The sequence below is a fragment of the Panthera leo genome, chromosome E2, assembly GCF_018350215.1.
Source record: "Panthera leo isolate Ple1 chromosome E2, P.leo_Ple1_pat1.1, whole genome shotgun sequence".
NCBI classification, from domain to species: domain Eukaryota; kingdom Metazoa; phylum Chordata; class Mammalia; order Carnivora; family Felidae; genus Panthera; species Panthera leo.
Window position 1 is genome coordinate 16,986,335 of NC_056693.1, and position 26,663 is coordinate 17,012,997.

Below are 26,663 nucleotides of genomic sequence, written 5' to 3' on the forward strand. Positions count from 1 at the left end.
AAAAACAAACCACTACCCTTCAGTAATTAACATTTTACTACTCTACTTCCCAACTCTCTGTGCCAATTCTTTTTCTTTTGCTGGAGTCTTCTAATGCAAATGCAGTATCTTACCATTTCATAAATATAGAAGTATGTATCTCTAACACTTAGAACCTTTTATTTTTTAATAACCACAATAACATTATCCCTAACAAAATGTGTATTTCTAAATATCATCTAATACTCAGTGCGTGTCCACATTTTCCCCAGTGTCTCCAAAATGTCTTTTTACATTTTGTGTAAACTAGGTCCAAGTAATGCCCATGTACTGAATTTAGTTGATAGGTCTCTTAGGTCTCTTTTAATCAATTAACAGTTGCCCTTACCTTTTCTTTTTCATATCACTCATTAAGTTGAAGAAATCAGATCATTTATTTTGTAGAATTTTACAGTTCTGGGTCTGCTTGGCTGCTTCCTTCTGGTGCCATTTACTTTGTTCAGCTATTCCCCAAATTCTTGTTTTAAAGAATTTGATTTAAAGGTTTGCTTTCTTCAGTTGTTTTGGCAGTAAGGCTTTGTAGGTGGTGGTGTGTACTTCCTATTGCATTTTATCAGGAGGTGGATATTGTCTGATAGTCCCACTTTTATAGAGGTTAAAATTGATCAAAGGGCTCAGAGGTAGTCAGCTTGATAAATCCATTGTAAAGTTCTCACTATAAAATATTTCACTCAATAGTGTTAATATCGACTGAAGATCATTTTCTGGACCCATTATTCTACTAGGGAACTAGAAAATAGTGATTTTTCTAATCCTATCATTCTGTTTATTTGTAATGATTATTTAAAAAAACAAACAAACCCTTTTAATTTGATGAGCTTTTGGTGGCCCTGAAACTTGGTCCACATGGAAAAAGCAAAAGAAGTGCTCATTTTTCTCTTTATCAATTTTCAGGATGAGTTGGTACCCAAGCATCTTCCATTGCTGACTAAACTGTGTAGCTGTGACCAAGTAAACTATCAAACTACTAGGGGGATCATGTCAAAAGACCCAACTCCCACTGGTTGAAGATGGGGCAATTTGATCAAACAGAAAACTGACTACAAAGGAAATGTTTTTTCTTTTATACAAGAGTTTTACACACACACATGCACACACAATATTAAACTTCCAACTGGTGAGTTTCCTGCCATCTTTTTAATAATTTCAAATTCATCTTTAACAGTGGTCAAACAACAGGGATTGCAAAACATTTACTTTTTGGAATTTATTATGGGAAACTAATTCTGTATTTTTTCTGATCCTTCAACAGTTGTAATCTTAACCTCACCTTCATGAAATTCATAAGGTTTCTTTTAAGCATGAAATTACTGACGCAGCTCAAATGCTCAAATGATGAAGAACTTCTCACTTTCCATATAACGTCCTAGATTTTATCTGGAATAAATTATCTTAAATTTAATTAAGTGCTGAGCAGTGACATGAGGCATTTCTACATTTACTACTTCTATAGTATATTTTTTTCATATGAATTCACTAATACTAATGATAACGACTGTAGATAATATTTACAGAAAACATGCTATGTGGCTGCTATTTTTCCAAGCATTAACTAATTAATCCTCAAGACAATCCTGTCACACAGTGTTGGCAGGCTGACTCTGAAATGGTTCCTACATTGTGGTATTCATACTCTTGTGTAATCCTCTACAATCTCTACCCTTGAGTGTGGGGTAGCCCAGTAACTTGGTTCTAATCAGTAGAGGACAGCAAAGGTGTTATTTTGGTGATTAGATCACATACGATTATAGCTTCTGTGATGCTAGCAGGCTCTACCACATTCTTGACTTGCACACTTAATAAGCAGCCATTTGAAGAAGCCCATGTAGCATGGAACTAAGGTCAGCCTTCAACCAACAGCCAACTAGAAACTGTGGACCTCAGTGCAATAGCTGACAACCATGTGAGGCTGAAAGTGGATCCCTTCCCCTGTTAGACCTTCAGATGAGACCCAACCCTGGCTGAAACCTTTAGTTTAGCTTTGTGAGACCCTAAAGGAGAAGCCCCAACTAAGTTATGTCCAGACACCTGACCTATAGAAATTATGAGATAATAAGTATTATTTTAAGCTACTAGGTTTGTGGTAATTTATTATACAGCAATAAATAACTAATATACATAGGTACTATTATCACCATTTTACAAGTGAGCAAAATGAGGCACAGAAGTTTAAGTACCTTGTCCAATAACACACTGGTAATAAAGTGGTGAAATGGGATAATGACAGATAAGGCTAAAGTTTTTCCTACATTCATTGTATTATTCCCTCAAATGAATTTGCCAAAGATAAACATCTGAAAGGTGATGGAAGGCTTTTAAAGCAACATTTTTTCCCAATAATATAAAATTTCTTACACTTAGTTGAAGCATGAAACAAATTTCTCAAAAATGAATTTTCTGATATTGTTACATAATGTACAATTGAAGGCCTTCTTGTTTTAAACTCCATTATGAATTTTCTGATGTTGAGTAAGGTGTGAATGCTGTCTAAAGGCCTTCTTACATTCCTTACATTTGTAGGGTTTCTCCCCAGTATGAATTCTCTGGTGTTGAGTAAGGAATGAATAAAGTCTAAAAGCCTTACCACATTCCTTACATTCATAAGGTTTCTCACCCGTATGAATACTCTGATGCTGAGTAAGTTGTGAGAGCAGTCTAAAAGGTTTTCTACATTCCTTACATTCATAGGGTTTCTCACCAGTATGAATACTCTGATGTTGGGTAAGTTGTGAGAGCAATCTAAAGGCCTTCCCACACTCTTCACATTCATACGGTCTCTCACCAATATGAATGCTCTGATGTGAAATAAGTTGTGAGTAACTACTAAAGGTCTTCCAGCATTCCATACATTCATAGGGTTTCTCACGAGTATGGATTCTCTGATGGCGAACAAGTTGCTGCCTTAGTCTAAAAGTCTTTCCACATTCCTTACATTCATAGGGTTTCTCACCAGTATGAATACTCTGATGGACAGTAAGTTGTTGGCATATTCTAAAAGCCTTTCCACATTCCTTACATTCATAAGGTTTCTCACCAAAATGAATTTTCTGATGTACTCTAAGGTCTGGACCACATACAAAGGCTTTCCCACATTCCTTACACTCATAGAGCTTCTCAGCAGTATGAAGTCTCTGATGTCGAGTAAGATGTGTACACTGCCTAAAGGTCTTCCCACATGCCTTACATTCATAGGGTTTCTCACCAGTGTGAATTCTCTGATGTCGAGCAAGTTGCTGATGCACTCTGAAGGCTTTTCCACACTCCTTACATTCATAGGGTTTTTCACCAGTGTGAAGCCTCTGATGTTGAGTAAGTTCTTGGAGCACTGTAAAGGCCTTTCCACATTCCTTACATTCATAGGGCTTCTCACCAGTATGAAGTTTGTGATGTCGGATAAGGTGTGCACGCTGTCTAAATGCCTGCCCGCATTCCTTACATTTATAAGGTTTCTCCCCAGTATGAATTCTCAGGTGTTGACTAAGTGTTGAGCGGCGAATAAAGGTCTTCCTACATTCCTTACATTCATACAACTTTTCTCCATTTTGAATTCTCTGATATTCAGCAAGAAAATTATGCTTTTTGTAAGTGGTCATTTTTTCAGAAGTAATTTTCACTTGCCCAAAATATCCCTCTTGTGGTTCCTTTTGCCCCTCAATCTTGCCTTTGCATTCCCAATCATTTCTAAAAAGGGAGTCCTGAAGACTGTAACTTTTAATTCTTTCCATTATCTCCCACTGGAATGAATATATTTCATAAATGTCCTTTTCTGGAGATAAAGTATTGGTCCTGTATCTGGACTCCAAATCTGAAAGAAAACAAGAAGGCAAACATACACTGTTTTCTTGTGACAGAAGAAAGCAAGCTTCTACAGAGAAATAAAAGGCACCTAAAATAATGCCTATTACAAGTGAATGGATTAGATATCTCTAAAACAGGCATTTCTGCTACAATACCACATATGTGTACTGAAAAAACCCCTTATCTTCTGCAAAATTACACACCAAAAAATTAAGAGCTTATGAAGAAAACATGGCTGGAGAAGACCACTCAAACCTATGCAACTTTATTGGCAGAGCACTAACAAATATAATAATTGATATCTTAAGAGATAACTCAAAAGGCAGCTCAACATGGCTGAAGGCCACTTCATGGATACTAAAATGCCCCAAAATAAAGTGGAAATGCTGGATTTCAAGTGCTGAGACATTGCAGTGGCGGGGGGGTGGGGGGTGGGGGTGGGGGGTGGGGGGTGGGGGTGGGGAGCCCTGAGCCAGTGAGGCTACCATTAAGGTGGGAATAAAATAAAATGTAACCTGTCTTCAGCTAGAAGCCATGCAAGATTGATGGTATATATCTCTGGGGAGACAGCCCTTGGTGCAGACACTTACTAATATTCTTCATGTAGAGGTGAAAGGGCATCCAACAATAAAGCATCAAGTTGAAGGCTTTTGCCTTTCCTGCTGAATGCTGTAAGTCTACTTCTATTCTGGCTTCATTCAAGTAGGAAAATTGCCTGTGAACCAACTAACTTTCATATTATACTGTTATTCCCTATTTCATATCACTATTAAGCTAATTTGTATTGTGCGTTATTAATTATATTATGGAACAGACCGTATTCTCCTACATTAAAAAAAAAAAAAATGGCAAAGGAAACACAGAGAACAGAGTCCAGGATTGGAGGTAAGCCTGGTGATTAGGGACACAAGTTAAATCAGAGTAAGAATCACCTGAAGATTTCTTAAAACTATACATACAGAGGTATTTTTTTAATATATATATTTTTAACATTTATTTTTGAGAGACAGAGACAGAGCCTGAGTGGGGGAGGGGCAGAAAGAGGGAGACACAGAATCTGAAGCAGGCTCCAGGCTCTGAGCTGGCAGCACAGAGCCTGACACAGGGCTCAAATTCACAAACTGTGAGATCATGACCTGAGCTGATGTTGGATGCCTAACCGATTGAGCCACCCAGGCACCCCTCAGAGGTATTTTTAAAGGAATGAAACCTAATCTGCAGGATTGAGTCCTGGGCATGTTTTGCTTTGTACTTATTTATATTCTCCAGCAAATGATTCAAGTGCTCATCAATATTTGAGTCTCTCTACTTAAATGTTTTTAATAACTTCTCTTTAGAATTAGAATCAAATATAAATACCTGAGCAGAGATAATAAGACTTCTGCTATCAAAACTCCTCTCTCATTTGGCTGTTCATGCCACAAGCCTCTTTTCAGCTCACAAAAGGTACTACCACTGTCCCCATTAAATAGGACCGTTCACAGGTTGTTCCCAACTGCATGGTTGGCTTCCCTTCATCATCAGGTCTCAATCAACAATCACTTCAGAAAAGCTATTCCTGCCGATCCTGTTTAAAACTATGCACTTTACACTCTATCCCAGCAAAGCGTTGCTCTTCTTCTTCCCAATTTTGGAATATTTATTAATTTTCTCATTTGTTATTCCATTAGTTTCTTACCCCTAAGCTTCCTTAGCGGCAGAAGTAATCTCTAAGTTCATTTACCATAAGTAATCTCTAAGTTCATTTACCATTACATAACAAACCCCATTCAAGAAACAAAACAGATGAACATATGGGAAGGGAGAAAAAAAGAGGAGAGGGAAACAAACCACGAGAGACTCTTAACGACAGAGAACAAACTAAGGGGTGATGGAGGGAGCTGGGTGGGGGATGGACTAGATGGGTGATAGGTATTAAAGAGGGTACTTGTTATGATGAGCACTGGGTGTAGTATGCAAGTGATGAATCACACTGAATTCTACTTCCAAAACCAATATTGCACTGTATGTTCACTAAAATTTAAATAAAAAGTAAAAGATATATAAATAAATAACCCCAAATACACAATAAATGTTACTCATTTAATTCCCATAACTACATAATCACTAACAGATATGTGTATCTGTTTCTAATCTTTTATTTATTTATTATCTTTTTGATATTTATTTATTTTGGTAGAGGGAGAAGGTGAGCAAGGGAGGGGCAGAGAGAGAGGGAAACAGAGAGAATCCCAAGCAGGCTCTGCACTGACAGATGCAGGGCTCGAACCCACGAACTATAAGATGATGACCTGAGCAGAAATCAAGAGTCGGACACTTAACCTACTAAGCCACACAGGTGCCCCTCTAATCTTTTAAAATGTACTACAATAGGGGTGCCTGGCTGGCTCAGTTGGTGGAGCATGTGACTCTTGATCTCAGAGTTGTGAATTTGAGACCCATGTCGGGAATAGAGTTTACTTAAAAAAAAAGTACAATAATTTACTTCTCTCTGCTAGAGTTTATACTATTATCAATGCTACATTTGCTCAAATTTTTGTTTCTTCATACCTCTTCTAGGTGCTCCTTCCCATTCCTACATACCCAAAGCAATTTTTGTACTTCCTAGAAAACTATCTCAAATATTAAAAAAAAAAAATTTTTTTTAATGTTTATTTATTTCTGAGACAGAGAGAGACAGAGCATGAGTGGGGAGAGGGGCAGACAGAGAGGGAGACACAGAATCTGAAGCAGGCTCCAGGCTCTGAGTTGTCAGCACAGAGCACGATGCGAGACTCAAACTCACAAACCGTGAGATCATGACCTGAGCTGAAGTTGGGGTCAGGGCTCAACCGACTGAGCCACCCAGGCGCCCCTCAAATATTTTTTAATCACACTAACAGTGAAAGGCTTATGAATTCCTGAACAAAAAGGCATGGGCAGATATTGAGTATAACAGAATGACTGTCAAATATGGAATGGTACCTGGGATCACCTGAGTGCAAAAGAGTAAAAAATAAAGGCTATGTTGGATAAAGGTCCAAAGATAGTGATCCAGATGGGGGACTTGCATGAGAAAATCTAAATGTTGAATGAAGTAAGCAAAGATATGGGGAGATGTGGGATAGGAGAGATAAGAAACTTTTTTTCTGTGACTACAGTACAAATCTATAAAACTGCTGGAATGGCTCAAACAAAAGTCTGATCACTGTGAACCAAAATAAGAAATAATACAATCATAAAACCAAGAGACATCTTCACACTTCAAGTTAAAAAAAAACAAAACCCTTTACCAAGTAAAGAAAATTGTAGACTATCTAGAAAATAATATTGAAAATACTAGATTACCAAGAATCTACAAAATATACTATAGATCTTAGAAGAATTCATCAATGCATTTAAATTCTTAGAATAAAGAAAAGAAATATGAGTATCCCAGTCAAAAGTCAGAAAAAGAACAAAAAAGTATACGAAGGAACTCAGAGGAGGAAATACAATAAAAGCAAAATTTCATTGATTAGATAACAGAAAAAAAAGAAATTAACACAAATTAAAAACCTAGGTTGTTTGAAAAAAGTCAGTGAAACCTATTAACCATTTGCTAAAAAAAAATTAAAAAAATGAAGCCACTCAAACAAAGTAAAAAACAGCAACTAGGTATTCAGGAACAACTCACCATGGGTGTCTCTCATTTTTGCACATCGTGCAAGAAGTATTAACTGCCTTTGTTCTGGACTATCTTTTAAAGAATGTTTGTATAACCAACAACCTTGGAAGGTAGGGATAGTATTTCTCTCTGGATCAATAGGCAGGTTTGCTAACTGTTCAATATAATAAAGGTAGTATCTCCCTCAGAGCAAAGGTCACTCATGCTTATTGCCCATTATTAAAGATTTGGGTTCTCTACCTTCAGGGTTCTTCTCTTATTATGCAGCTCACTGCATGTTCAAGTATCCTTCTAGACCCATGCACATCACTCCCATGGGGTTTGTGGGCAAAATAGGAATGATGCAAATATGTTGATGTTCATGCCATTTGTTGTGCCGTTTTATTGTTGAGCAATAAAATCCTCATCTTTGGTTTAGGACTCTTGTATCTTTTGCCAGCATCCATGACACTGCAGCAGGCTAACTTGTTAGCTTGCATGTAGGGTAAAATTGCAGATGCTTCACAGTTCTTGACACTAACAAATAATTAACAAAACAGAATATTTTGAAAATCATAAGGAACTACCATGCCAATAAAGGGTAATTTTCTTTTAAAAATTTTTTAAGTTTTTATTTATGTATTTGAGAGAGAGAGAGAGAGAGACAGCATGAACAGGGGAGGAGCAGAGAGAGGGAGAGAAAGAATATCAAGCAGGCTCTGCCCTGTGACACGGGGCTCAAACCCACAAACTGCGAGATCATGACCTGAGCCAAAATCAAGAGCTCAACACTCAACCAACTGAGTCACTCAGGTGCCCCTAAAGGATAATTTTCTAAGGAAATATAAAGCAATCAAAGACCTAAAAACTACTCTGAAGATTATAAAAACTTTAGAAAGCACAGAGCCCAATTATAAAATGGCCCAGAACATTACAAAAAAGAATAAATTCCAAGTTATTTTAAAGTGAGTTTAAAAATGAAACAAAAACCTAGTAAACTATATGTCAATATCAGTTACAAAAATTCATTCAAAAACACCTACAGCACATGAAAGAAAATACAGAACTAATTGTGGCTTATTTTAGGAATGCAAGGGCAGTTCAATACTAGGAAATCTAAAATAATCTATCATATTAATTATTCTAAGGATAAAAAATCATGTAATTGTTTCTACAGACACTGGAAAGGTATCTCACATAATTCAGCACTCATTCCTTATTTTTAAAGCACTCAAAATAACAGGAATGTATAGTTACTTCCTTAACATGATAAAATATATTTCTTCATCAGAAAGCCAGATTTAGCTTAGTGAGGAAACACTGGGGACATGAAGAGACTTTGAAACTATTCTTTTTTCTTTTTAAAGTAGGTTTCCATAATTTGGCTATTGTTGAATGGATAAAGAAATTGTGGTTTATATACACAATGGAATACTACGTGGCAATGAGAAAGAATGAAATATGGCAGCGTGGATGGAACTGGAGAGTGTTAGGCTAAGTAAAATAAGTCATACGGAGAAAGACAGATACCATATGTTTTCACTCTTATGTGGATCCTGAGCAACTTAACAGAAGACCATGGGGGAGGGGAAGGAAAAAAAAAAAAAAAACGGTTAGAGAGGGAGGGAGCCAAAACGTAAGAGACTCTTAAAAACTGAGAACTGAGGGTTGATGGGGGGTGTGGGGGGGTGATGGGTATTGAGGAGGGCACCTGTTGGGATGAGCCCTGGGTGTTGTATGGAAACCAATTTGACAATAAATTTCATATTTAAAATAAATAAATAAATAAATAAAATTAAAAATTAAAAAAAAAGTCATGTGCCTTAACTTTGGATAATCATCCTGGCCTTCTTGCTTTTCCTCAAACACAAAACTTCCAACTCCCAACCCAAGGCTGTTACATTTGCTGTTCTATCAGAACTTTTTTTTTTTTAATGTTTGTTTATTTTTGAGAGAGGGTGAAAGAGAGACAGAGCGTAAGTGGTGGAGGGGCAAAGAGAGAGAGGAAGAGTCAGAATCCGAAGCAGGCTCTAGGCTCTGAGTTGTTAGCACAGAGCCTGACGTGACGTGGGGCTCGAACTCACAACTGTGAGATCATGACCTGAACCAAAGTCAGATGCCGAACTGACTGAGCCACCCAGATGCCCCTAGATCTGCTTTTGCTTTAGATATTCTTATAACCTGAGTTCTTTTTCATGTCTCCACTCAACTATTGCCTCCTCAAAAAGCCTAACCAGCCTAAAATAAACCTGTCTACGCCTGCTAATTTCTATTCCCTTACTCTTCTCACTTTTTTAAGCTTGAGAGAGACAGAGCACATGCACACAGGCGGGGGAGGGGAGGGGAGAGAGAGAATCCTAAGCAGGCTCTGTGCTGTCAGTGCAGAGCCTGATGCATGGCTCCATCTCCAGAGTGAGACACTTAACCGACTGAGTCTCCCAAGAGCCCCTCACTTTTCTTAATAATACTTGTCACCACCTAATATTATTTATTCATTTACTTGTTTACTTAATGTCCTACTCCTGTTAAAACATAAACTGACTGCTGGAACCTATCATTCTTGTTCACAATTGTTCCACTGGTGTCCAGCACAGTGCTAGATTGGGTACTCAATGAACGAATACATTTTTAGGCAACCAAAGACATTTAAACTAATCAAAACAGAACCTGGAAAGAAACTGGATCCTATATAGATAGATATTGCTATGCACTGAACTGTGTCCTTCCAAAGTTATACACTAAAGCCCTAACCAGCCAATGTGACTGTATTCGGCAATAGTGCTTTTAGAGGTAATTAAGGTTAAATGAAGTCATCAGGCTCCTAATCCAATAGGACTGGTGGCCCTGTTAAGAGATCTGTCTCTCTCTCTCTCTCTCTCTGGCATATGAGGACAATATGAGAAGGGATGATCTGCAAGCCGGGAAGACAGCCCTTACTGGAGCACCCAAATGCTAATCTCAGATTTCCAGCCTCCACAACTATAGGAAAGCAAGTTTCTGTTGTTTAAATCACCCCATCTATTGTATTTTGTTATGGCAGCTCAAGTTAATATAACGGATTCAGATATAAATGAATTATAATCACTGATCATAAAAAAGAGTAGCCCCTCTCTTTGTTTAAATCTTTTACTCATCATCCCTAATGGGACATTTTTGTTTACTTCTTAGTTTAATATAACTGTGGATTCGGGGCGCCTGGGTGGCGCAGTCGGTTAAGCGTCCGACTTCAGCCAGGTCACGATCTCGCGGTCCGTGAGTTCGAGCCCCGCGTCAGGCTCTGGGCTGATGGCTCGGAGCCTGGAGCCTGTTTCCGATTCTGTGTCTCCCTCTCTCTCTGCCCCTCCCCCGTTCATGCTCTGTCTCTCTCTGTCCCAAAAATAAAAATAAAAAATGTTAAAAAATAAATAAATAAATAAAATAACTGTAGATTCTTAGGAGGCTACAAAGAAATAACAGCAAAGTCTCACGCAACCTTCACCCAGCCTCTCTCAATGTTAACATCTTACATAACCATAGAATAATAGTCAAACCAAGAATTAACACTGGTATAATCCATAGAGCTCATTTAGATTTCACCAGTTATACACGCCCTTGTGTGTATGTAGAGTTGACCCCTGAATAATGCAGGGTTAGGGATGCCAACTCCCCATGCAATTGAAAATCTGAGTAAACTTTTGACTCCCCAGAAACAACTAATAGCCTAGTGTTGACCAGAAGCCTTACTGATACAGTAAACATTTGATTAACACATATTTTATATGTGATAGTATATACTGTATTCTTATGATAAAGTGAGCTAGAAAATGTTAAGAGAAACATAAAGAAGAAAAACATGGAAGAGACAATCCATTTATAGTATTGTACTATATTTATTGGAAAAAATCCATGTATAAGTGGACCCACACAGTTCAAATGCATATTGTTCAAGGCTCAACTGTATATGGTCCTATGCAATTTAAAAATTTTATCATGTAGGGTGGGTGCCTGGGTGGCACAGTCAGTTAAATGTCTGCCTTCAACTCAGGTCATGACCTCACAGTTTGTGAGTTGGAGCCCCGTGTCGGGTTCTCTGCTGTCCTCGGAGAGTCTGCTTCAGATCCTTTGTCCCCCTCTCTCTTTGCCCCTTCCCCACCACCCACCAATAAAAAAAAAAAAAAAAAAAAAAACTTAAAAAATTTATCATAAACTTGAATAATCACCATCACAAACAAGATACTCACTGTACCATAACCACAAGACTCCCTTGTGTTATTCCTTTATGGCCCTAAACACCCCTTCACTTTTCTATATCCTAACCCTTGGCAATGATTAATTCATTTTCATCTCTACAATTTAAAAAAAATTTTTTTAAATGTTTATTCATATTTATTTTTGACAGAGAGAGACAAAGCATGAGTGGGGGAGGGGCAGAGAGAGAGGAAGACACAGAATCAGAAGCAGGCTCCAGACTCTGAGCTGTCAGCACAGAGCCTGACATGGGGCTTGAACTCACAGAACACGAGATCATGACCTGAGCCGAAGTTGGACGCTCAACCGACTGAGCCACCCAGGCGCCCCTCTACAATTTTGATATTTCATAAATGTTACATAATTAAGGTCATGTGGTATATAACTTTTTGTGATTGGTTTTTCTCACTCAGCATAATTACCTTGAGATTCACAATTACCTTGAGGTTCACTTAAGCTATCGTGTCTATCAATAGTTTCTTTCTTTTTATTGCTGAGCATTATTCCATGGTATAGATGTAACTTTTACCCATTCTTATTTGGGTTATCATTATGGTGTTGAATTGTAGTATATGTTGTTCCTTTGTTGGATATGTTTTCTTGCTATTTTCTCTCAGTCTGTGACTTATCTATTTTTATTGGTATAATTTTTTTACTGGTATATTAAAGTTTTCAATTTGGATAAGGTCTGATTTGTCAATTTTTTATTTTTATGGTTATTGCCTTTACCTAAGAAGCCTTTGCTTACTACTAAGTCATTCTCCTAGTTTTCCTCTAAAAGCTTTATATTTAGCTTTCATACATTTTTTAAAGGTGATTTTTAATTTTTTCTACTAATTCCTACACCCAACATGGGGCTCAAACCCCAAGATCAAGAGTCACATGCTTCTCCAACTGAACTAGCCAGGCACCCCTAGCTTTCATATTTTTTATATAAAATTCATATTTAGTTTTAAAACTTTTTATTTTTTATATTTAACTTTTTTTGAGAGAGACAGTGAGCGAGCATGTGAAATTTGGGGAGGGAAAGAGAATTTCAAGCAGGCTCCACACTCAGCACAAACAATGATGTGGGGTTCAATCCCACGACCCTGGGATCATGACCTGAGCTGAAATCAATGGTCAGATGCTCAACCGACTGAGCCACCTGGCACCCGTATAGTTAACTTCTATATCTGGCTTTTCTTTAAAAAAATTTTTTTTAACATTTATTTATTTTTGAGAGACAGAGAGAGACAGAGCATGAGCAGAGGAGGGGCAGAGAGAGAGGGAGACACAGAATCCAAAGCAGGTTCCAGGCTCCAAGCTGTCAGCACAGAGCCCGACATGGGGCTCGAACCCACAAACCATGAGATCATGACCTGAGCTGAAGTCCTGAGCTGAAGTTGGACGCTTAACCAACGGAGCCACCCAGGCACCCCTATATCTGGCTTTTTATATTTTTTATGTTTAGTTTTTATATTTAAGTCTAAAATGCATCCTAAATTAATTTTTTTAAGTTTATTTCTTTATTTTGAGAGAGAGAGAGTGCATGAGCTGGGAAGGAACAGAGAGAGATGGAGACAGAGAAACACAAGCAGGCCCTGTGCTGTCAGCACACAGCCTGATGCAGGGCTCAAACTCAAAACTGTGAGATCATGACCTGAACTGAAATCAAGAGTCAGACGCTTAATAGACTGAGCCACCCAGGCACCCCCATCTTAAATTAATTTTTGAATGAAGTAGAGGTCAAGACTGGTTTTCCCGGTTATTCCAGCACCATTTGTTGAAAAAAAATTTCCTTTCCTCAAAAGGAAAAAAATAAATGGTCTTTTAAGTATGTGTAAGTTCCACCTCTAGGATCTCTGTTCTGTCCTGTTTGTTGATCTAATACTTATCTTCTACTTATACCTTATCTAATACTCAATGTCTTGATTACCATAGTTATATAATACATCTTGAAGTATCTTGAAGTCATGTAGTCTAAGTCCTATAACATATTCTTCCTTTTCCAAGATTACTTTAGAAATGCTAAGTCCATTGTTTTGCCATATAGATTTTGGAATCAGATTCTTAAAATCTATAAAATTGACATTTTAACAATACTGAGTTTTCTCATCCCCAAAAAGGTCTCTCTTCATTTCAGGTCTTTCTCTTAGGAATGTTCATGACTTTTAGCATAGAGGTCTTACATGTTTTATCAAATTTATTCCTTAGTATTTTTGTTGACACTATTGTAAACTGACTTAATTTGCTTGCAATTTTTTAATTGACTTAATTTACCTTACTTTCCTAATTTTTTCACTACCAGTATATAAAAATATAATTGATTTTTGTATATTAACCTTGCATCCTGTGATCTTACTGTGATCATTTATTACTTTGAGTACTTGTTTTGATTCGTTAGGATTTTCTATGTACATAATCATGCAATCTCCAAAGAGAGTTTAACTTCTTTTTTATTTTATGTCTCTTATTTTTCTTGTTGTATTGCAATGCTAGGACCTTCAATACAGTGTTAAGCAGATATGGGAAACGTAGGCACTCTTGTCTTGCTCCCAATCTTAGGGGGGAATTCTTTAATCAAGTATGATGAAGTTTATAATGTAGTAAATTTTTTTTAGCAGTATTTTTTGAGGAAGCTCCCTTCAGTTTTTGGTTTCCTGAAAATTTTTATCATGAATGGATGTTGAATTTTGTTATATACTATTTTTACATCTATGGACACGATCACATGGTTTCCCTCATTTCTGTTAATACAGCGAATTACACATAATTTTTTTTACATTAATTCTAGAATGTTAAACCAACCTTGCATTCCTGGAATAAACTGTACTTGATCATTTTTATATATTACTGAATATGACTTACTAATATTTTCTTATGATTTTACATCTATGTTCATGAAGAATAATAAGTCTGCAATTTTTCCCCCGTTTAGTGATTTCCTTGTCAGGACACACTGTAACATTTATGCTATTCTCAGAAAATGAGTTGAGAGCTCTTTCCTCTTATGAAGGAATTTGTTAACATTGCTGGTATTTCTTCCTTAAATATTTAATAGAATTCACCAGTGAAGCCATGTGGGCCTGGTGTTTTCTTTGTGGAAAGATTTATGATTATGAATTAAATTATTTTAATAGATATAAAGTTACTTGTATTTTTTTTCTTGTGTCAGTTCTGGTAATTACGTTTTTCAAGGAATTTTTCCATTTCACTTAAGATGTCCATTTTATTGGCATAAAATTATTCATGGCATTCTTTTATTATTCTTTTAATGGCTATAGGATGTGAAGCAATAACTCTGTTACTCTTTCATTCCTAGTGTTAAAAACTGATGTTGTTTCTTTTTTTCTTTTTTTTAGAACATGTGTTGCCAAAGTGAGCACTTTTTTTCTAAATGAGTCAAGCTAGGTATTTACCAATTTTGTTGATCTTTTCAAGAAATCAACTTTTGGCTTTATTAATTTTCTTCTACTTTTTCTATCTTGTTGATTTCACCTCATATTTATTATCATCTTTTTTTCTTCCATTGAGAATAGCTGCTCTCTTTGTAGTAGGAGAAAAATATGAGAGATGAGAAGAGTTGTAATACAGGCCAACAGGCAGCTCCTTTGGAGTCTAGTCTTAAAAGATTTTCATTTGGGAGCGCCTGGATGGCTCAGTTCGTTAAGCGTCCGACTTCAGCTCAGGTCATGATCTCATGGTTCATGAGTTTGAGCCCCATGTTGGGCTCTGTGCTGACAGCTCAGAGCCTGGAGCTTGCTTTGGATTTTGTGTCTCCCTCTCTCTGCCCTCCCCTGCTTGCACTCTGTCTCTCTCTTTCTCTCTCAAAAATAAATAAACATAAAAAAAAAAAAAGATTTTAATTTGTTTCCCAGGTCTCAGGCCTTTTCTCCATAGGCCATGGGCTCTCAAAGAGAGATTTCCAACAACCTCTCAAGGCTAACAGGTTTAGCTATTACCTGTAGTAATTAATTCCCCATGCTGCTCAGCCCTCACTCACCAGGGTAGTGTCTTCTGGTCCCTTCCCTTATAACCATCCAGGGCTCCTTCCCTTCATCCAATAAGGTAATCACATCTGGTTTAGAAATGGAAGGTTCTGCTTAAAAGGTAATGTGACATGAAACTGTAAGTCCAAAAGTCAGGTTCAAATTTGGTTAAATTTGTCATTAATTACAGATCAAAATGGTACTTTATAGAGCCTAAGAGCGAAGAAATGCAAGGGAGTTGAAGAACACTCATATTAGGGTAACCTTAGGAACAGATGGTTAAGAACAGGCCTTAATATAATTTAAACTCATACAAACTCTCTTGAGAGGCAGTAAGAATCTGGATCCAGACTGCCTGAATTCAAATCCTGCCTTTGTTGCTGTGTTACCTCAGCAAATTATTAACCTCTTATACCTAAGTTTTCTCATCTGAAATGAGGATAATGATAGTAGATTTCTTACAGAGTTGTGATAATTAATTAATAATGCACAATACTAAGAATAGTATCTAAGCACAAGTATATGCAGTTATATGTATATATACATATAATATGTGAGTGTATTAACTTTTTTATCATTATCAGTTTGCTGAAAGGAGAGTATCTTCCTGACACATCTTCTGATCCTTTATAGGATTATCCATTCAATGTTAAGTGCAAAGTTCTTAGATTTTAAATTTCAACCACAAAGCATGTAGAACTGAATACCTCTGTTATAAGAAACAGAATGCATTTACTTGAAGTTTGTGAATCCATTTTGTGCTGTATAAACTCTACAGGCTCCCCTGGTTTTTAGACAGACTCAAAACCCCTGTGTTTAGGTATTCTTCTTGCAGGTGGATTAGGAAAGAGTGTTGAGCATTTGAATCAAATCTGGGCTCAAATATAATATAAAATCTGATTTCTTGGACAATGCTTCTGTTGTAAGCAATCCAGAATTCAAACCCAGTCCCTTGGATATCAGTGAAACAAGGAAATTACAGAGACTGGAGAAAATATGAAGGATATAGCAGGATGAAAGCAATGAAGTGGCCTATTTCCAAACTAACAAAGCTGAAACCATTCCTTTGGAACACAGAGAAAAAAAATATCTTGTTTCTCAAATCATAGTCCTGAAATTGGCAAAAGAGAAAGCCAACGTAATTTGGGATAAATAGCCTTACCTAGTGAGATGAAATTACTATAATTCTCCCACATCACATCCCTATATAAGTCTCTTTGAGCCGAGTCCAGGAATTCCCATTCTTCCTGTGAGAAGTCTATGGCCACATCCCTGAATGTCACTGAACCCTGAAAAAAAAACAAACAGAAACAAAAAACACCTCATGTATTACCTGTGAAAATAAATGAAATATTTCTTAAAAGAAAAGAGGACTTAAAAGATCGAGGACTGCAATGCAGAGAAGGGGCCACATAACAAGCAAATAGGGTAGGGCTAAAAATGTATGTATAGGGAACAGTAAGAAAATTGGTATCACTGAAGCACAGTGCTGCGTGTCTTGAATAGTCCTGTGGTTGAAGATAAGATTAATTTTCTACCCCAAAATATCTGGAAATGAATAAAATGACCCAAAAAAGTCCCAATTAAATGAAACCGTATACACAAGCCTTCAGCAAGCTATGTGTCTCCACCACAAATTCATGGAAAATACGTCTTCCACCTTCTTTGCCCTTTAATGATCATGAAAAAAATATTGATAAAAACTGCTCCCAAACGTACAATAATACCTCTTCTAAGAAAACAGACTCAAGTTAATCATAAAGTCAGATTTTCCCTAGAAGGACCAATTCTTTTTTTTTTTACATGTTTTTATTTATTTTTGAGACAGAGAGAGACAGAGCATGAGCAGTGGAGGGGCAGAGAGAGAGGGAGACACAGAATCTGAAGCAGGCTCCAGGCTCTGAGCTGTCAGCACAGAGCCCAATGCAGGGCTCGAACTCATGGAGTGTGAGATCATGACCTGAGCTAAAGCTGGACGCTCAACCGACTGAGCCACCCAGGCGCCCCAAGGACCAATTCTTTAGTAAACTTTAAAATAATTGCTACATGCCAGTCCACATTTTTAATATATCAGATTCAACCACTCTCTTTTCCTATTCAGATATTTTATTTCAATACAATTTCAAAAATCTTCCTCAGCTCTCACAGCCTACATTGTCTATTACTTACGCACCTAGATGACCTTACTCTTTATCATCTACCACCCCTCACCGAACACCCTTCCTCATACCTAGTTAGAGGACACTGAACCATGATGATATCACCCTGGACCAGTGTTTTCACTAAGGCATGATTTTACTCCCCAGAAGACAACTGACCATGTATGGAGACCGTTTTGGTCGTCACGACTGGGGGGAAAGGGTGTGAGTGTTATAGGCATCTAGTTGGTAAAGGCCAGGGATACTCTGAGACATCCCACAATGTAAAAGACAGCCCCCACAATAAAAGATTCTCTGGCTCAAAATATTAATAGTCCCAAGGTTGAGAAACCTTGCTCTAAACCAGTACATCCTATAAAACTACACAAGGAACTTTGCTCCTGGTATTCTTCTCTCAGGGTTTACAGGAGATGATTTTTGATCTCTCTATTCGCAGTTCTGCTGATTACTTCCGAATCACAGGCACTGGCGAGGGAGAGATCCCTTGCCCTAATCAGCATGAGGTGGCTCAATACCGGATGCTGGACAGATGAGATTGACAGCATTTATTAGACATGTATACTCACAGCCCGGGGTAGGAGGGCACCACACATCATGCAGGGCCACACAGGGGTTGCACTCAGGAATGGAGTGAACAAGCAGGGTCTGTGGGAGGCAGGCTTTGTAGTAAAAAGAGGGTAAGGTGTCCCTGATTCCCACAGAATGTGACTGGCTTGTCTGAATAATTCTGTGTGCTGGCAGGAAGGTGAAACCCTTTACAGTGAGAACCAGGAAGGGTTTAGGTCATCTGCCTGATAGGAAAACTAGCTGTGGGGAGTCTTTTATGCTCTGACAAGAGCAGGGAACTCACATTTAGGCCTCTGGAGCCCTGATAAAGGTATCAGGTCGGCACATGAAATTTTATGCCTTACAATACAAGGCCCCAATTACAGCCCTTACCTAATCCACCCAATCCGAAAAGCCTTTCATACCATAAGATCTCAACACATACAGAGACTGAGACCAATCAATACTAAGCCTCATCATATGTACTTGGAAAACAACTCTGTGGGGAAATCTGGAGTTTTCCCTGTAAACAAATAGGACCAAATTCTCTTTCATCAAACCACAGATCTTCAGAGAAAATTCAAAACAAGGATCTCTCACTTAATATCAATAACCCATCCCTGAATATCAGACATTCTAATACTACATCATCAGACAGGTGCCTATTTTCCCATCATTTAGAAGCAAAGAATTACACTGCATTATAAATCAATTCCAAGTCTCCAACTAGCCTCCATTTCCCTCCAGTATAGAATTATAGTACACATGGGTTACTGAGCACACATCTTTTGTATTTTGTCTCTTTTACTGAATTCACTTTTCTCACTTGCTTTGTTTCTTTCCCCACAATTTCTTCAATACTTTCCCAACTTTTTAGAAACTCATTTTATACTACACAGGGGCTACATGTTAAGTGCACTATGAAAATGCATTTCTAACAAGAACATAACAACGGGATGTCTCACACTCAGTATGCTGTTCTGACACCTCCTTTATCACCAGCAGCACCAGATACACACATCCTCTTTAATGATATCTGTATGCATCTCAAAACATCTGCAGATGGTTCTAACAGTCTACAAACTATGTTTGAAATATAACGAGACTCTCCCACACATTATTTTTCGTTAAAAAAAAGGCGGCACTGAACTATATAATTTCACTTACACAAAGTTCTAAAAATGGCAAATTCATTTACGGTGTTAGAAGTCAGGACAGTGGTTGTATCTGAGCTGGGTGGGTAGGGAGTGACTGAAAGAGGGGGCATCTGAGGTACTTGTAATATTCTCTTTCTCAACCTGAGTGCTGACAGCATAGATGTGCTCAATTTATGATAATTCATTCAGCTACACACTTATGATTCATGCACTTTCCTCTATGTATGTTATATGCCAATAAAAAGTTCAAAAAACTTTGAAACGATGTCAAATTGTGTATTGGGGACACAAATTTTTCCTACATAAAACCAGACTAAAAATCATTGTATTCAGAGAAATAAACTTACTCTGAAGTTTAAATATTAAAATCAAAAGCTGTTTATTGGGAAATGTTAACAAGGGGACATTCTGCAGAGAATGCCTGCATTTTTCTCAAGGCATTTCACTTTTGCTTGCTCATGGCTCTTGACAGATTTTGTAGTAGCTAGGAGACAGTTCACATCAGTAGAAAAAATGGAAGGGCATATAGATAGGACACTGGGCTGTCGGTCCCCAATCCTCACAGGAATGACAGCACGTTCTTGGATGGAGTTCTGTTAAATAAGAAGTTTCAAGATAAGGAACAAGTATGTACACATGACCTAGAAATCAACAATATTTCAAAAAGGAAAAAAAAAAAACAACATAACTTACATGGGCCATGGTTTCAAAATGCAAGAACTGGTCAGTCCTTTTCAAGATTTCTCTTCGGAGAACTGCAGAGTCCAGATAAGCCAGATCTGGAAGACAAAGAGGCCATGAAAGCAAATGTACCTCAGAGATTCCAAAAGGACTTAATGTGAGCTTTTTTCTTTTCCACTCCTACTTCCTCACTACTCCCCACTACTCTACTCACTCTGATCCCATACCCACAAAACCTGGAGGAGTAGAAGTCTGAAGAAATCCAAGCCCTGAAGGAACCCAGCTGAACAATAATGGATTTGATGTAAAAGCCCAAATACTTCTGAGGACTTGTGACCAGTTTCCTATCTAGTAATGTGGATCTGGTCCTGACATCGGACTCCTCCTCTCTCCAGTACAAATTTTCAGGGCTGAGAAAACGCGATACCATCCATATACGGCCTCTTGAGCCCTCCAGGATCCTGTCTGAACTTCCTAAATACGAAGACTGAAAATCACAGACTGAGCCTGGCAGCTGCTACCACTGTAAAACTGCACTGGCCTTTCCCCAGCCAAGACACTCACTACTCTGTTTCCCAATCAAGACCTCTCATACCATGACAGCCTGTGCACGTTCCCCCTCTCTTTCAGTATCCAAGGTGGAGACAAGGGGATCCCTGATCACTGCAGTCAGTCAACCACCACCACTCATTGAGAACTGTTACATGCTGGGTGCTTTATATACATCACCTGATGACCCTCAGCACTGCTCTGCAATGTATTCTCATCTCTCAAGAGATCAGGAAACTAATGCTCAAGGGAGAAATCGTTTGCCCAAAGTCACAGCTATTAAGTGGCAAAGCTGTTTTGAGCCCACATTTCTCTAACTAAAACACTACCTTTCAACTTTAGGTTTTTGCCTCTCAAGACTAGATTTCTATTTCATTGAGAGGAACCTGACCAAGGGCAATTCAATAAAAAATAGAAATAACCTTGGGGCGCCTGGGTGGCGCAGTCGGTTAAGCGTCCGACTTCAGCCAGGTCACGATCTCGCGGTCCGTGAGTTCGAGCCCCGCGTCAGGCTCTGGGCTGATGGCTCGGAGCCTGGAGCCTGTTTCCGATTCTGTGTCTCCCTCTCTCTCTGCCCCTCCCCCGTTCATGCTCTGTCTCTCTCTGTCCCAAAAATAAAAAAATAAAAACGTTGAAAAAAAAATTTAAAAAAAAAAAAAAAAGAAATAACCTTTCAAAAGATATTAAACCTCACTACTAATTACGAAGATGTATATAAAGCAAAAAAAATTTATTTTTACAGTGACATGACTGGAAGGTCTAAAAGACTGATGATGTCCCTTATTAGCAAGGTCATGAGAAAATGGACACTACCTTGGCCCAAATTTAGAACTATGTGAGGCAGCATTTAAATGTTATAACTATATAAACCCTGTGAACCAGTTCCCAGAGCTTCACTTGAGACTACAGGAACTACTCCTAGAGTTCCTGGGTGGCTCAGGTGGTTGAGCGTCTGACTTCGGCTCAGGTCATGATCTCATGGTTCATGAGTTTGAGTCCCGCATCGGGCTCTGCGCTGGCAGTGTGGAGCCTGCCTAGGATTGGGCACCTGGGTGGCTCAGTCAGTTAAGCGTTCAACTTCGGCACAGGTCATTATCTCACAGTTTCGTGAATTCGAGCCCCACGTTGGGCTTTGTGCTGACAGCGTGGAGCCTGGAGCCTGCTTCGAATTCTGTGTATCCCTCACTCTCTGCTCCTCCCCTGCTTGCACTCTCTCTCTCTTAAATATAAATAAACATTACCCAAAAAATAAAGGAACTACTCACACATGTACATGAAGATGCCTGCAGAGATATGCTGACAGATAAGGTTTACAATGAATAAAAGCTGAAAAGAATCTAACTGGGAAAATTATTAAACAGTAGTGCATCTACACCACTGAAAACTAGGCAAATATTAAAAAGTGATGATGTTGGGTGCCTGGGTGGCTCAGTCGGTTAAGCGTCCGACTTTGGCTCAGGTCATGATCTCGGGGTCTGTGAGTTTGAGCCCTGCATCGGGCTCTGTGCTGACAGCCTGGAGCCTGCTTCAGATTCTGTCTCCCTCTCTCTCTGCCCTTCCCCGGCTCATGCTCTGTCTCTCTCTCTGTCAAAAATAAACCTTAAAAAAATTTTTTTTAAAGTGATAATGTTGCCCTAATTTTGATGAAATGGGTGAAACCAGTGTGTTTACAAAAAAATCCCAACATCTGTAGTATTACACTATTTTGACAGAAAAAATCACATGTATGCCTAGGAGAAACAGTTAAAATGTTTACAGTAAGAGCCAGGAACACACACCACCACATTAAACATATTAAAGCACATAAATACTCCAAATAAGGAAAAGATTTTCTCATTTCAAGGTTTTCTTTCAGTCTTCTGTTGACCTGAGGAAAAGAAACTCAGGATATTCTAAGAACAGCTGTTTTTCCTGAGTGACTTCTTTTTTACTTCACCTTTTAATTCATGAACCAAGTCTATGACTGAATTTGCCCATGTATGCTAGAGTACTATCTAGACATCAATGGTAAAAAGTCCCTGACTGATGTATTTTAAGTACTGACAGCTGTCTCATCACTGCTTCCTTTCATATCTTAGAAATGACTTCATTTTGCTTCTGAGCCAATCCACTAGGCTAAGATGCCTATGAAGCCTCCAACAACTATTGTATGTCCTTGCCCTACTAGTCTGACTTTGCATAAATCATCATTAAAATAAAAACTGTGAGACATTAACTATACTGGAATTAAAATAAAATTAAAAAAAAAAACCTATGTGACAAATCTTTTTTTTATAAATTCTTTTTTTTCATGTTTCAGTTGTTTTTTTAAGTTTGTTTATTTGTGAGGAAGAAGGGGGGAGAGAGAGAGAGAGACAGCACAAGCAGGAGAGACACAGAATTCGAAGCAGACTCCAGGCTCTGAGCTGTTAGCACTGAGCCCAACTCGGGGCTGAAAGCCACACACCATGAGACCATGACCTGAACCAAAGTCAGACACTCAACCAAATGAGCCACCCAGGCGCCCCAGCATAAATCTTACTGTAGGAAATCCATTACCTCCAGACCTCATAGCTTCAGTATAATCTGGACAAAACTTGATGATTCTTGCTGTCATCAGATTAATATCTCTTCCTTCAATCATGAAAGGTTACCGAGTAAGGCAGGAAGAATTTTTTTAAGTATGCATAATGATGAGACTTGGCATACTGTTATAATTACTAAAATGGGCTTTGGTGTGACACTTCCAGGATATAAATCTCAGCTCTGATAGTTATTAACTGTGTGATCTTGGACATGTTACTTAACTTTTCAGCCTTAGTCGCCTCCTATAAAAAAAAAAGTTGATAATTATAAATTCTATCTCAAAGGGTTATTATAAGAATTAAATAAGACACTACATATAAGAAAGCACTTAAAGTAGCAAATAAACATTAAATAAAAGTCAGCTATAGCACTGAAGATGAAGAATACTATATACTCTTCTTTCCCTAATTATTAAAGAAAATTATCTTCTGCTCTTTTCTTCTTCCATAAAAAATTTGAGCTTCTCAGCCTTGCTCTTTCTTACAATGCTAGCTAATAAATTTCAAACTTCATATTGATAAGCAATTCCTCTTGATTAACAACAATTTACAAAAGGGAGTATGTGGATGGATGAAGCAAATGTGAAAAAAATGGAATTACAACATAATAGTAACTATTAAATCTACTGAACACTTTTTATGTGTCAAGCATTATCTGAGGACTTTATTTTTTATTTTTGTAATTTTTATTTATTTTTGAGAGAGAGAGAGACAGAGTGCGAGTGGGGGAGGGGCAGAGAGAGAGACGGAGACACAGAATTTTTTTTAAACGTCTCATCCGAGCTGTCAGCACAGACCCTGATGAGGGGCTGGAACTCACGAACTGATGATGACCTGAGCCGAAGTTGGACGCCCAAAGACTGAGCCACCCAAGTGCCCCCTTAGGACTTTATATATATTAATTCACCTATTCAAAGCAATCCTATACAGTAGGTTCTGTCATTATCCTCTTAAAGATGAAAGAACTGTAGCACAAAGAAATGAAATAAATTACTCCGATTCACCCAGCTCTGACAGTTTTAGGACTAGAACACTGGTAATTTAGTACCATAACTAAACTGCCTCTCATAAAACCACATAAATATATGGCCTGAAACAACTCATGTTGTCAAAAACTTCAAACCATTTCTCAAATTTCTACCAGCATCTTCTATTCCCTTCCCTTGTTAACACAGTACTCTCCCTTAAAAACCCTGTCACATTGCAACTCCTTACAAGCCTCAAAAGCAGAAAACCCTGTCACCGATTAAACCATCTCCAAACTTTCCCTGCTTGTGAATTCAGGGCAGAGGTGAAGATCAAAGACACCTAGCATATGATTCCAACTGAACTGTAATCCTCTCAACAAATCAAAGCCTAAAATAAAGCTCTGCAGTTGGCCTCCCTTCAGGAGGTTTACTTGCAAGCCATTTAAATGATTAGAAAGCAACAGCTCGGGGCGCCTGGGTGGCGCAGTCGGTTAAGCGTCCGACTTCAGCCAGGTCACGATCTCACGGTCCGTGAGTTCGAGCCCCGCGTCGGGCTCTGGGCTGATGGCTCAGAGCCTGGAGCCTGTTTCCGATTCTGTGTCTCCCTCTCTCTCTGTCCCTCCCCCATTCATGCTCTGTCTCTCTCTGTCCCAAAAATAAAATAAACGTCGAAAAAAAAAAAAAATTTAAAAAAAGAAAGCAACAGCTCACAGGAGGAATTAAATGACTGCCAAATGTTCATGTGAATACCCACAGGAGAGGAGGCAGGAAGTAACCTCATCACCCCTATCATTCACTGGGAAAGAAGAGCAAAGCTCCAGGTCTACGGATAGGATATTTCCCGTGTTAAAGCCTAACCAGTTAAAGACTACCCGGAACAAGCCTGTACAGTCCAACAAAATCAGATTTATTGATTTAAGAGAGGGAGGAAATTCCACAGGATGGGTTGGAATGCAATGGAGGAGGAGAAGAAAAGCTCTTTTGTAAAGGGTTGAGTTCCAACTGAAGGACTTTGAAGAGAATGTATGGGAAGCGGGGAACAATTCTAGAATGGTTGCAGTTTCTGAGGTAAGACTAGGAAAGGCTGGGATTAATTGGAGACTAAGTGCTATCTTGAAGGGAGGGTAGTTTAGCAATTGGGTATCTCCAGTAATAAAAATAAATAGCAAAGCAAGTGTGGAGCTTCACTGGTAAAACAGCTGTAATCTCTCAAAGAGGGAGTTGTGATCGCATTTTACAGTTGCTGCATGAAATAATAATTTCTATTTTGCAGCTGGCTTTATCTGTCTCCTGTCTCCCGGCCTGATTAATGCAAATGCTTTTTCTCTTTTCAGTCCGCACTGATTTTTATTCTTTCTCAGGAGACTCAAAGGTTTTAAACCATGCACAGAAAAATAAAAGTTACATTTCACGGAACAAAGAAATACAAATTCGTCCTGATATACTTTAGATAGACAAATAGATATAGACATAAAAATGGTTATTTCCTCTTTCTCTCCTTCCTAAAGATCAGCAGGATTGGGGGAAAAAAGACGGGAATCTTGAGACACTGAGCCTTTCTTGGAACTCAGCCCGACCTGGCTAACTCAGAACACACCCCCGCTATCACACTTGCTCCCACCATCACCACGCACATAACCCGATGGAAATTAAAGAGGGAGCCGGGAGGTAAAGCTCAGCCTTCAGAGAAAGGCCGAGTACAAAGGCCACGTCTGGAATCCGTCTCCGAATTTCCTTTACGAGGGAGCTCTGATTAAACCGTGGTTCTGAGAGCAGCAGTTCTCGAAACCGTCTTTTTGTTGGGGGCCTTCACTCTGGGGTTCATGCATCTAACTCGAAGCCATTCTGGGCCGAGAAATCTGTGCGGCCCTTAAGCGGAAAGGGAAAGGACGCCTCAGGGCACCCAATGCCCAGTAGCGTCACAAATTCCACAGTCACTGCAACCCAGTTCACACAGAAGCCCGCGCCACCCCCGCGCCGCCCCCGCGCCCATTTCCTCAATGCACGCGACCAACTCACCTCTCGGAGCCGACACCAGCAAGAAAGCCGGAAGGAAACTACGAGCAGAGGCCTGTGGGAAATGTAGTCTTCGGTAGGGAGGGCCTGCCCCCGCCCCAACTTGTTGCTCAGAGTGCGCAAGCGCGAATGCCTGCGGGAGAGAGCTAGATCACGGGGCGGCATTTAGGGTTTGACGGTGGGCTACTAGGGGAGGGGCTTCAAGGCTGCCCAGGAATGGACGAAGCGAGTTCTGAGAGCCCGTTTTGTGTTTGTAGCTGAGGAAGCCCTAGTATGGCTTAGAATGCACTTGGCACCAACAAGCACATAATGTATGTACTAGGGGCGCAGCAGATGCTTAGTATATATGCTCAAATATATATG

The 26,663-nt window shown here is 38.8% G+C and overlaps 1 protein-coding gene across 5 annotated transcripts; it reads right to left on the minus strand.

Moving 5' to 3' along the window:
- ZFP14 (ZFP14 zinc finger protein) lies at positions 1-26,424 on the minus strand. 5 transcript variants are annotated; one of them, XM_042920106.1, is made up of 6 exons: positions 26,304-26,320; positions 23,540-23,559; positions 20,216-20,301; positions 16,823-16,949; positions 15,675-15,773; positions 1-3,844 (listed from the first exon to the last, which is right to left on the minus strand). In XM_042920106.1, the coding sequence occupies exons 3-6, from the start codon at positions 20,222-20,224 to the stop codon at positions 2,478-2,480; spliced, it is 1,602 nt and encodes a 533-aa protein (XP_042776040.1). In that variant the 5' UTR covers positions 20,225-20,301; positions 23,540-23,559; positions 26,304-26,320; the 3' UTR covers positions 1-2,477. The 5 variants fall into 5 exon arrangements, with proteins under 5 accessions (XP_042776040.1, XP_042776039.1, XP_042776037.1 ...); XM_042920105.1 differs by lacking the exon at positions 23,540-23,559 and having other exon boundaries at positions 26,304-26,424; XM_042920103.1 differs by lacking the exons at positions 23,540-23,559; positions 26,304-26,320 and adding an exon at positions 23,291-23,526 and having other exon boundaries at positions 15,675-15,770.
- Between the last annotated feature and the right edge of the window lie 239 nt (positions 26,425-26,663).